The following is a 12,813-nucleotide window of genomic DNA, read 5'->3' as shown; positions in this document are numbered from 1 at the left end:
GCTTGATATCCTCTTCCATTCACCACCAAGTTTGTGGAGAACGAAAACTAGCTCCTCATGATATGATACGGAGTATTACAAAGGGCAGCGCGGCAGGGAGAGGTTGCCTGGGTCAGCATTCTGGTCCCCCGTGGCCTTGATCCCACCTCGTCACGTCTCTGGATGAGGCCTCACCTTTTCCTCTTGAAGTGGGTATCTTGGTCTCGGTGATCTCAAGTCTCTTGAGATGCCAAAATTCTGAGACCCCTACCCCCGTGGGCAGTTCGGTAGACCGCAGAACCGCAGTCATTTTAGATTGCATTAGTAACACTTCTCCAGGCGGGGGGACTACGCTGAGCAGACTGCACGGTGATCGTGACCTAGTCGATATATTTCAAGCGCGCCAGAGGCAGAGCCATCTTCGGGGATCAAGTCAAAGGAGAAGCTGAAAAAACGGGGTGTGGCTAGCCCGCTAAACAAAACGAGACAGATTTCACAAAATCACAGATTCTTAATGTGAGAAGACACCTTAGAGTTGTTTCTCCCAAACAGAAGGCGCCTGCAAGTCACTCGGGATCCTGTGAAAATGCAGATTCCCTGGTTCGGTAGGTCTGGAGTGGGGGCTGCTTTGTCCAGGGACGATACCTTGAGTCCAACCTTCAAGCACACTGGAATCGCTTTCAGAGCTTAAAAGAGATGCTTACGTCTGAACTTGTCCGTCCTCGTTCCCCCAGCCCCGGAGATTCTGTCATTTGGTCCAGGGGCAGCCTGGGCGTTTGGAGGTTAAAAAGCTCCCAGGTAATTGCAATATGCAGCGGAGTTGGAGAACCAGCGCCCTGGACCCGCGCTTCTAAGCTACTGCGCGCACCGGCGTCCCGCTGGGGGCGCGCGGGCGCCACCCCCAGAGATGCTGACTCAGCAGGTCCGGAGGGGTTGGGGTGGGCCCTGCCAATTTGCATTTCCAGCCCGCGCCCAGGTGACGCTGACTCTGCTGGTGTTTGGCCTTGGAGGTCACCTAATTTTTCAGCGATGCCTCCCACCTGGGAGGCCAAGAAGTGCCTCGCTCAAGGTTTCCCCACACCTGACCTCCAGACCCTCGATCCTGGGGCAGCTACCCCGCAAACGTTTCCAGCTGTCTCTCCTGCGCCCTGCGTTCCTTCCCCACGTCACTTGCCAGGGAGCCGCTAAACACGGCAAGACCGCGCGCTCTGCGGCTCCAGAGTGCGGATTTCGGTCGCGTGCGGCTCTGACCGGGGTCGCCCCTCTCTGGCGGGACCACGCGCAGACGCCAGGGCTGGCGCCGCGGAGAGGGCGATGCGCGCGGACTCTCCCGCGGCCCTGACTGTCCCTGAGTCCTCCCTGCGGGGGGCGTGCGCGGCCCGCTCCCCGCGGCGCCACGCGGTCCCCTCCTCGGCCGGGGATTGGTGCGCCTGGCGGGGCGGGGCGGGATAAAGACGCGGGGGTTGGCCTGCGCTGGGTCTGCGGGCAGCTCCGGTTCTGGGTTCGCTGGGTGCGCAGGAAGGTCAGTATGGGGGTCGCCCGACATTTCCCCGAGCGGAGGCGGGAGCCGAGCCCCCTCTTGGAGTGGGGACGGGCCGCGGAGCGGGTGGCCAGGGGCTGGCCGAAGTCGGGGCGAGCCCTGCACGGCGCCGCAGATTCTGCGCTCCCGGGCGCCCGCAGGTGTCCCGGCCGTCGCCGCATAGTCCGGAGGGCGGCGCGGGAGCCCGGTGCAGGGAGGGCCCAGGCGCAGCCCGGTTTGGCAGGGCGCGACACCCGCTCCCCTCCACTTTTGAAAAGGCTTCCCACGCTGGGAAGAGGGGCAGGCGTGGCCGGCCCCGCGAAACCGGTTTATCCAGACTTTGGGAAGCCATCGCCTGCGGAGGGTAGGACCCTACACCCTGTCCACCCGCCCAGGCTGAGACCTCGCGTCCTCGTCCTGGATGCCCCATGGGCTTCCCGTCCCGGGCAGCCGGGCGCGAGAGGAGGAGACTCCCTCTCTGCAGTCAGACCTCCTTCTGAGACTCCCTAGCTCACGTTTAGAGCGTTGGGATTTTCTCCATCCTTTCTAGCTTTCGGATCATCCCCACTTAAAGCCCAGACTTTACCAGCTAAGAGACTTAAGAGAGAAAGCGAATGTGGATTGAGCCTTTACATAGACCGCGCAGTTTGCACAGTGCTTTTCATAGATTGACTGCTTTTATTAAATGCTCTCAACAATCTATTGGGATGGCACGGTGATTGCCCCCTTTCTGAGGACGCGGAACATAGCGAGGCCGACCGCGGGTCCAGAACCCCTGGCTGATCTGTGCTCTCCCCCTGAGGAGGGGTGCAGGCTGCCAGGAAAGGTGCCCCCTGCGTGGCCCTGGGGGTGTTTCTTCTTTGCCTTCTCTTAGGCATCTGAGCTCATCTCTTCTCTTGAGTGGAAAGAGTCGGGGTGGTGGAGGTAGAGGGTTTGAGACATGGTGGACCTACCTCTCTTGGTAGTTAGTAACTGCCTGACCTTGGGCTGATCAGTGGATTCTGAAAAAAGGGGAAAAGGTCCCAGCTTCAGGGTTGCTGTGAGGGTTAAATAAGAGTTCAGGAAAGCAGATGCTTTGCCAATGCTCCATAGTTACTAGGCGCCTGATTTTTCCTTGGATCATTACTATTAAAAGGATGTGTTGGTGATGATGATGATGTAATGAGTCAGGTTTTAAAGCCCAGACTGCCTTGCAAATACGTCTGGTAAACGTTCTTGCTCCTTAAAGCAGAATAAGATTGGAGTGCGGGAACCCAGTGAAAATGAAGGTGAGCATGGACATAGGTATTAAGTTAGAAGTGGGGAGGGGGCAGGTGGCATTGGCGCCAGGAAGTTGTCAACGGGGCAGTTATCACTGAGTTCAGAGCAGGGAAGGCCCGATGTGAGGAGCTAGGCGTGAGCACCAGCAGCGGAAATGCTCCTGCAGACCCCTGAGGCTGGAAGGAAGGAGCGGGCAGCGGGAGAGTAGTAGGTTTAAACAGGTTTGCAAATGGAAGAGGGGAAAGGACAAGGGCTGGGGGTTTGGAGTTTGCCGGGTCTTTGGGGGCAACACTGATCTGTTAGGCGAGTTTTCTGGCTCTTCAGATATATCTATATATACACACACACGCACATATGCATGCAGGTCATTTCGTGGTGCTGAACACTGTAAAACTTTTTTCTATTGTAATTTTGTGATTCCTATCACATAACATTAGATTTACCATCCTAAACATTTCTAAGCGTACAGTTCGGAAGCGTTAAGTATATTCACGTTGTTGTTTAATCAATCTCCAGCATTTGTTCATCTTGCAAAACTGAAACTGTGCGCTCACTAAACACTAATTTCTCTGCCTCTACCCCAGCCCTTGGCAACCAGCCACCTTTCTACTTTGTTTCTATGATTTTTTGAGTCCTTTAAATCATGCACATCAGTGGAGTCACACAGTGTTTGTCCCTCGGTGACTGATTTATTTCACTTAGCCTGATGACTTTGAGCTTCATCCATGTTGTAGCAAGTGTCAGAATTCCCTCCTTTTTTAAGACTGAAAAACTTTCGTTGTATGTGTAGACCTTATTTTCTTTATCCATTCCTCTGTTGGAGGCTGGATATCTTAGTTTCACGCTTAATTGCTAAAGACATTACTTAATATGTCTTTTACTGTCTCCATACCTAAGAATAATTACAGACAGAAATGTTGGGAGATCTCATGACAGCAAGAACATGGAGGAAAACTGATGCTGCATATCTAGTTGTCTTCGGTATTATGGGTGGAAGTTTCCTTAATAGCTAAAAAAAAATCTGTCTTTAGAGCAATCACAGTTGAATTAAGTCCCCCCACCCCGCCCCCACTGCCACATCCCAAGAAACTGAGGTAACTTTTTTTTTTTTTGCAGAGAATAGGGTCATTTGATTTTTGAGATGTAAACCTGTGATGGTTTCCCCTTCCTGTCTGCCTCTGAGACACAGCATTGAGTACGAACATGCATCACAACCTCCTGGGAGAGGCACATATGTCATCTCTGGCACCTAAACCTAACATATCCAAAACCAAACTCACTTGACTTCTGTCTTCTCACCTGATCTGCTTCTCCAGAAAGCCCATTCTTGCAGCGGCCCAAATTAGAGACCTTCATATTCTTGACACCTTCACCACCCACCCATGTGCAAGCAATCACTCAAGTCATCTGGGCTGTGGTCTGTATCTTTATCGCCCCCTCACTTCCCGATGCCGCTGCTGTGTGACTGCTGCTGTTAATGCAGAGAAGTGGATATGCAGGGGTACGGAAGAAGTTGTGACCTTCCATGACAGCCTCAGAGAGGCCCAGGTTGGGAAAGTGCTTCATTATTTGTGGAGGAGAGTATGTTAACCTTTTCCTCTTTATCCCTTGCAATTAAAGTAAACAAGGTGCTTGGGACAGAAAGTTCATGGGCTCTCATTTGATCTTTAGGTAGGAGGGACTGAAAATCATCTTTGCCTTTCTCTATATAAATTTAGTATCTAGCTTGGCAAAGAAAGTTTTACTTTAGAGCAGCTGTTCTCCAATTGTAATCTGGGGAACTGTGGAGGGTCTCTGAAACCTTTCGTAGGGTCCCTGAGGTCAAAACTATTTTTTAAAAGAATACTAAGATGTTATTTACCTTTTTCATTCTTTCTCTCACAAGTGTGCAGTGAGTTTCCCAGAGATTACATGACTTGCAAAGAGCTTTGCCTGTGATGACTAATGGAATTTGTGCTTGTGTATTCTGCTGTTTCTCAGATCTTCTAAGGTGTTAGGGTTAGGATAAAAATATCTGCATTTTCAGAGATGAACTCAATTTGCGCTTAGTATTTCTACCGTGCACTTACTGGCTATCTTCACTTATACCTGTTGTATCTGTGACCTAATTTTCTATTAATAAGTTACTAATTTGAAATCCCAGAGTTTTCTGTGCCTATGTGACAAAACAACAAAAGGCACACTCTGTAGTCTTGATTGGAAAGCCTTTCTAAAATTTCACATGGCATAAAATGATTTTTGAATGTAATAATATTTTATTCTAAAATAAAAGAATATTTAGATGTTTTCTATTTAAGGACAGATTCTTGGTTTAAAAGGGGATATTAGAAAACTTGATTTTTCAGCTTACAGCTGCACCACCTATGCCTAAAATGCTGAAAAAAATGAAATGAATATATCAGAGTATTCCTGACTCATGGAAGGGAGGAATTTACTCCAGAGAAATGGGCAAAACTAAGGCAAGGTGAAAGCTTTCTGAGCTTTATAGCTGTTAGTAATTGGTCGTATGTGTCTTACGCCACAGAACCATTTTCAATAGTATTATGGTGCCAGTAGCATTATTTTGAGACCAACCATTCCAAGTCCTCTAAAGAAAAATGAACTGAATCGCTTAAGTGTGGATATAATGAGCTTTTTAAAAGCCGGAGATTTTTGTCATGACTTTTCAAACTAAAAACGACAACGTTGAAGCATAAAGCAGGATAAATTGTCAAGTTGCATTGGTTGCAGAAACACATGATAAAGCCTTGTTTAGATGAAAAAGCATTGAACGAGCTCACAGCACTTCAGCTTTCCAATGATACAGTAATCTGCCAAATTAAAGATTTAGCTGAAACATGAAGACCCAGTTAGTATATGGACTGTAGAAGTGTATTTCTGCCTTACAAATGGAAGAAAGACTAGAGGTGCCATTTTGCTTGTATTCTTCTGGTATCAGCACCAAACCAATCAATACCTTTTTAGATAATCTTTTTATTGTAATATGTAATAGCAATATAGAATCGTTTATTTTTACAATAGACAGTAGCTTTTTAGTGAATGCTTGGTGGCAAACATGAGTAGTGCCAAGATATTCAAAGTTGAATAACTTTTTTAAATTTTATGATTCATTCTGGAACAAGTGCATTGAATTTGCATTGATGATGCCAGAGCAATGCTGGGTAAAACTCCTGGTGCCTTTGTGCAAATCAAGGCAGTTGGTACCAAGCTGTTCTAGTCATCACTGTATTCTTTACTGCCCTATGCTTTCAATAAAAAATGAGAGAAAATGGACAGTTTTACTTAAGAATGTCCTGATGAAACAGAAAAAATGACTGTCTGGATTAAATCCTGACTTCTGAGTATGCATCTCTTTGATATGCTGCATAGTGTAGGGAAGTGCCTATAAGTGATATGCTGCATAGTGTAGGGAAGTGCCTCTATGGCATATTTCAAAGTGTGATGGTTGTCTTCAGGTGAAGCAGTGTGTGATTGAATTGTGAGCTGAACTGGCCACTTTTCTTCATAGAAAACCATTTTTGCTTGACAGACTGACAAACAATGAGTATTCATACTTGGATAATTGCCAGACATATTCTAAAACATGAAGGAAGTGAGCCTGTCACTTCAAGGAAACAACTAACAGTGTTTGTTGCCAATTAATTTGTATTTACCACCATGAACTTGACAGCTTCCCCATACTTAGGAATTTTCTGACGAGATCAGTGGTGATATTAACTAGTAGGACTTTTTAATATCATATAGTGAAGTGTGTTAATATTTGGACAATGCAAATAACGTACTGAACCAATATTTTCCAAAAGGCTAATGCATGAAGGTACAAAGTCATGCAGGGCTAAAAGATCCATTTAAAGTAGTGCCAGCCCATGAGCTGTCAGGAGTCAGACTGCACAGCAGGAGGTGAGCGGCAGTGATTGAGTGAATGCATAAAGCTTCACCTGTATTTACAGCTGCTCCCCATTGCTCACCTGAGCTCTGCCTCCTGTCAGATCAGCTGCAGCATTAGAGTCTCATAGAAGTGCAAATCCTACAGTGAACTGCACATGCGAGGGATCTAGGTTGCACACTCCTTATGAGAATCTAATGCCTGATGATCTGTTACTAGATGGGATCATCTAGTTGCAGGAAAACAACCTCAGGGCTCCCACTGATTCTAGATTATGGTGAGTTGTATAATTATTTTTTTATATATTACAATGCAATAATAAAAGAAATAAAGTGCACAATAAATGGAATGTGCTTGAATCATCCCGAAACCACCCCCCTTCCTCCCAGTCTATGGAAAATTGTCTTCCACAAAACTGGTCCCTGGTGCTAAAAAGGTTGGGGACCACTGGTTTAAAACATTAAATTAAGTTTTAACGTAGCAAAGTACAAAAAGTTCATTGATAAGCTTTCAGATTCCGCATCACAACTAACCTTTAAGAAGACTGATGCATTGAGTTTTGGAGTGATAGCAAAGATGAACTTCCAGAATTATTTGAAAAAATGAATAAAATACCATTTCCTCTTTTCACTGCTTTGGCTGTGTTTGGATTTCTTTTTTCAATAGAGAACAAATTGCAGGAAGCAGATATGAAAATCCAGGGTTTTTTTGTTTTTTATTTTAATCAAAGGAGAAGTATAAAGTTTAAAAATAATGCACTCCTTCACTGAATATTTTTGTATTGGAAAACAGGTTTTTTTTTTTTTTTTTTTTTTTTTTTTTTTTTTTTTTTTTTTTTTTTTTGAGATGTTAACCTTGCTCTGTTTACCAGGCTGGCGGTGGAGTACAGAGGTACCATCTCGGCTCACTGCAACCTCCACATCCCCACTTCAAGCAATTCTTCTATCTCAGCCTCCTGAAAATATTTTAATGATGTTTATGTTAACATGTTTATTGTTTTTAAATGAATAAAGATGTTAAACATGTATTTGTTTTGCTTTCTAACACTAAATATTAATAGATACAACCAACATAAACAGGAACTTTTGAAGTTCTCCATTTTAAGAGTATAAAGGAGTTATATATGTAGACCATAATTTTTTGATCCATAGACCAAATATATAGACCATAATAAGGAACAATTACATTATAGACATAATAAGGAACAAAACAAAAGGAAAATAATGTCTTTTCAAAACACATACCTTTCTGGGTCAGGAAGGTTTTGCTTTTTAGTACTCCAAAACAAGACAGGTGGAAGCTGCCTGGTGGCTTCTGTGGGTCAGTGACTGGACCCAACAGGTGTCCAGCATCTAAAAGACACCTGAGGCCCTTCACCCCAGCTAATGTTCTCAAATAAGTGAGAAGAGAACCTTCTCACTGTAGGCACATCTCTGCTTTCACTGCACAGGCCCAAAGTGATGAGGCAGGTGTCCAGGATGGGCATTACGGGAAAGGCCTCAGCTTTTCCTCAAGCAGACCTTAGAGGAATGCTAAGTGTAGCCACTGCTGACACCTGAAACCAGGTAAGAACTTGGATTCTTAAAGTCACTTATTTCAGCAAGTGCAAAGGGATATTGAGGAAGCCCAGAGACAACGTTTCCCAGAATATTCGAGACTGAAAGACAATATATAGACCATAATATACAGACTCTATTTTTTTGGTCTTTATATAGATATGAAACATAGATACATGTAAAGACCAAAAAATTAGAGAACTTCTGCCTTAAGAGTATTAAGTTTAACTTGGCAGGATCAACAAGAAAAGCTACATGCTGTAGATGGTTGGAGGGTTTTTAAATTATTTTTGTTTATAATACCTATGTATTAAAGTGATTCTGTAATAGAGGCAGTATTGCTGTGCGGTGGTTAAGAACTAGGTTTTCTAGGGGAGTGGTGCTTGTGGTAGTACCGTTAAGCACTCACCAGCTTGTGGCATATAAACAGCAAAAAATGTTAGCTACTTGTAATAGTGAATTAAGAAGAACCAACTCCGCTACGAACTGTCCATGTTGTTGAACCGAACTTCACATTCATTTAACAATTTGTTGGGTGCCTCCTTCACGCTTTCCTTTCGTGGAGAGAGCGATGAATACAGTTGTATGTGTTTTGTATCTTCAGGGTTTGCTGTTCCCCGCAGCTCCCATCTTTTCCATTTTAAATTAAAAAAACCCTTTTAACTGTGACCGTTCGTTATTTTGCTTTCGGGAATTGGAATTGTCTTTCAGTCTCGAATATTCTGGGAAACGTTGTCTCTGGGCTTCCTCAATATCCCTTTGCACTTGCTGAAATAAGTGACTTTAAGAATCCAAGTTCTTACCTGGTTTCAGGTGTCAGCAGTGGCTACACTTAGCATTCCTCTAAGGTCTGCTTGAGGAAAAGCTGAGGCCTTTCCCATAATGCCCATCCTGGACACCTGCCTCATCACTTTGGGCCTGTGCAGTGAAAGCAGAGATGTGCCCACGGTGAGAAGGTTCTCTTCTCACTTATTTGAGAACATTAGCTGGGGTGAAGGGCCTCAGGTGTCTTTCAGATGCTGGACACCTGTTGGGTCCAGTCACTGACCCACAGAAGCCACCAGGCAGCTTCCACCTGTCTTGTTTTGGAGTACTAAAAAGCAAAACCTTCCTGACCCAGAAAGGTATGTGTTTTGAAAAGACATTATTTTCCTTTTGTTTCCTGTAATTTGGGTTTTGGTATGATTAGGGATTGCAAGAAAGCTTCTGCTACTTCTGGCATTTAACTTGGAACGACTGTCAAATCTACTTGAGGCACTGAGTACCTTCCTATGAGTTTATATCTTACAGGAAATGTCTCTAACTGTGGTTTACTTTTTCTCCCTTTATCATGCAAAAGAGAAGATGCTTGAGGGGATGGGACACCTGAGTTGGCTTTGAAGCTCACCTGCTTTTTCTGTTGGAAGAGAGCTTCCTCTTCCAGCGGGTGAGAAAGTAGAGGCCACAGGTCAGTGTGTAGCCTGTGATAGGCCAGCCGGTAGGGAGGGTGGGGGGTTTGCTGTTAGAACCAGCAAAGCAAGCTGGGCAGCTACTCTCAAGACATGCCTGCCTGGGTATTGGGGACAGGTTGAGGAACATGGCAGTCTCAAGCCATATGTGACTGGACCGTCTTGACCTCTAAGGCCAGGGCTGATTTCATGGTCAGCTGGTACTAAAGCTGATGAGGAGGAGGAGCTGGACTAAATTAAATTATGTGATCTCTGAACAATAAGAAAATGGCTTTTCTACGTCACCCTTTCTACAGAGATGATGGAAAAACAAAAATCCTTCCCAGCTTACTAAATATTGCTACGGGCCTTTTTATCTTAACCCTCTGCTTTTCTAGGCTGGTTCATTGTCACATGTGAGTGTTAATGCAAGATTTATAGGGCACTTTGTATTTAATATTTAGTCTGGGACCCATTCGTATCCTCAGATGTCGTGTGGGCAAGTTGATAACAGTTGTAGTCAAGACTTAAAGCCTTTGCTAGGATCCACCGACTGTCTCTGGGGTGTGCAGGTTCTCCGTGCAGTCACCGCCTCTGTTGCATTAGATCCCAGCTGGTGTCAGCGTTGTGCGGTGTCAGTTCTGAATCTCATTTCGGCCTTTGTTTGGCCGGACTTTGTGTGAGCAACACTTTATCCCTTTATCACAGGGCCTGGCTCACAGGAGGCCCTTGCCTGGCTTCCTATCGGCGAACTCAGCAGTCTCTTTAGTTCGATTCCTGAATCTAAAAGCGTAGCTTTGCTCATTTGCTGACAATATTAGTGTTCATTTCCGTTGAAGAGTTTGTTTTGAAGAGCTGGAGGGATAAAAGGTCACATCATTAACTCTGCTCCTTTTTTCTCACAAGGTATTTGAAAAGAAAATGCTGTTCGTTAGGATGCTGAGGCGAGTGGGGCAGAGCCCAGCCTGTGGCTGTTGGACACCTGTCCTGCCGGTCCGCTTTCTGGGCGTCTCTCCTCGGCAAATTCCAGCAGATGCTAACTTCCACTCTGCGTTTTTCTCTGGCACAGACCATCCGCGAGTCTTAATTACAGGTTAGTTTTTCTTTTCTTTTTTCTGCTTCCATGGCTTGATTCTTTCCTGTGCTATGTGTCTGTGCCTTTGTTTTGAGAATGTGTAATGTGCCATCCGAAACATACTGCCTGTCTCTGTAGCCGATAATGCAGCAAAAACAGGCTTGGCCTGATGGCAGCATCTGGATTTACTGTCTGTACTATGGAAAGGGTTTCAGAATGAGGTATTTTACAATACAAAGTTTTAAATTAGAGCAGCTGACCTTGTTGATCAGACAGTGCCTTTCTCACCATTGGCTTTTTTGTTTGTTTGGTTTTTAGAATTTTGCAAATCCAAATCCTTATTTCATCACTGTTCCCAGCACTTGGTTTTCCCTGCCACAACTTTTATTGTTGCTCAAAGGAATCTAGGAACCTGGGGGCCAAACAGCTGCTCTGGAACTTGGTTCCCTTCCATATTAGGATCAGTCTGGGGAGCGAAGGCTAGTGGACAGGAAGGTGCCGGGGCTAGAACATTGATTCTGGTGTTAGGCACGCTGTTCCTTGGCCAGACTCCTGAACTCAGAGTCCTTAATCCCAAACTGTTATTGCACATTTGCGTGTTGGAAATAGAGAAGGTAAGTTAGTGTCTGGCCAAGGGACTTGTTGCCGCAGCACTCACTGTTGCCCTTGAGCTCATCGTTGCCAGTGACTCGCTCCCTGAACCTCCTCACCTCAAATATGTTTGGCCCCTGATTTTGTATCCTTCTCACTCCAGACTTTACTCTGTCACTTCCAGCCAGCCCAAGCCTCCCTCCAGTTTGATGGACATGTTTTCTTTCTTTCTCTTTCTTGCCAGGCTTTCTTCCCTTGGTTTTACAGCATCATCCTTCTCATTTTCATGTGCATGCGTGTGTGTGGTGCGTGTGCCCTTTTACTGCCTTCTCCACTTCTGATGCTGAAATAGGTTTCAAGCTTAGTAGATTTCCCTCTGTGCCTTTCTTCAGATTCACCCATCGTGTTGTCCGAGTGTTTTATTCCCTCTCACCTCCACTAATGATGCCTCTTTTAGGGTGTCCTGGTTTTGTTCCCACGTTAACAAATGCTTACAGGAAGTCCCACTTTTATATCTTCCTGCCTCATCAGTTTCTCTCAACTGAAATGGATTGTTGTCCTTTTCCAAATGTGCTCCTAGCCCACTGGCCTCCTGTTTCTATCAATGGCATGTTTAATCCTTCAAACTGGAAGCTGTGCTATTCATGCTAACTTTCTCAGTGGCACCTTGTTGATTGAGTTGTCTGTCCCTTTTCCAAATGACTTCTTGGTTTCTCCCTGCCTCTAGGCCCTTTCATATCCCAGTCCACTTCTGATGGAGGACGGGATTCTGCCTCATCCCGCCAGAGGTGGACAGGAATCTGTTCATACTGGTTTTGAATGATTTTGTCAGCCACAGCAGACAAGCTTCAAAGTTCATCAAAGTGATGAAGGCTAGGATTGAGTTCCTGCCCCGAGAAATTCCAGACCTGTGCCTGGCTTTCATGAGATTTTCCTCTTCTTACGCCCTTGCTTCTCCTCTTTCTCAGAACCACTCCATGCTGGTGAGAGTGTTGTCTCTGAAACCAGGATTACCTGTATTGGTCTCTGTCCTAGCCTGGGGGAGATTATTGCATTTCTAAGTGCTGTACCACGTTCCTGGGAAGATTGGAAGTAAGCAGCAGTTACATCAGCTCAACCTAGGACTTACGTAGTTAGCTAAGACTGAAAACTAGTCTCACTCAGTTACTACATTCTGGGAATAATTGAACTGGTTAGATTTGCATTAAAGCTTTTTTTTCTTCTTCTTCATCTAGGGGGTCTTGGCCAGCTGGGAGTGGGGCTTGCTAATCTTTTGAGGTAAGAGCCCTAAAAACTTGAAATTTAAAATCTGAGTTCTTAAGTATATGGAGCTCATCTGTGATGCCTTTTAAACGACTTTTCTCTCCTCTTGCTCCTTACCATTGTTAAGATATATCTAAATAACTGCTGTATATATAGATATATAGATATTTATATATCTATATATAAATTATATAATTGTAGATATTTATATATAAATATAAATATATATATTTATCTTTTTTTTGTTTGAGATGGAG

General features: G+C 44.9%; 1 protein-coding gene across 2 annotated transcripts in view; it reads left to right on the top strand.

Annotated features, from left to right (window-relative positions):
- Positions 1–1,440: 1,440 nt before the first annotated feature.
- The window catches only part of LOC108536710 (L-threonine 3-dehydrogenase, mitochondrial), a 19,027-nt gene continuing 7,654 nt past the window's right edge, over positions 1,441–12,813 (top strand). For both annotated transcript variants that reach the window (XM_017883714.1, XM_017883713.1), the window contains exons 1-3: positions 1,441–1,501; positions 10,534–10,720; positions 12,529–12,571. In XM_017883714.1, the coding sequence (XP_017739203.1) occupies positions 10,549–10,720; positions 12,529–12,571 (215 nt within the window). In that variant the 5' untranslated portion in view covers positions 1,441–1,501; positions 10,534–10,548. The remainder of the gene's footprint in view (positions 1,502–10,533; positions 10,721–12,528; positions 12,572–12,813) is intronic.

Source organism: Rhinopithecus bieti, unplaced genomic scaffold (genome assembly GCF_001698545.2).
Source record: "Rhinopithecus bieti isolate Rb0 unplaced genomic scaffold, ASM169854v2 scaffold_13857, whole genome shotgun sequence".
In the NCBI taxonomy this organism is placed as follows: Eukaryota; Metazoa; Chordata; class Mammalia; order Primates; family Cercopithecidae; genus Rhinopithecus; species Rhinopithecus bieti.
Note: the sequence above shows the minus strand (reverse complement) of the source record. Positions and strands in the feature narration are given on the sequence as shown.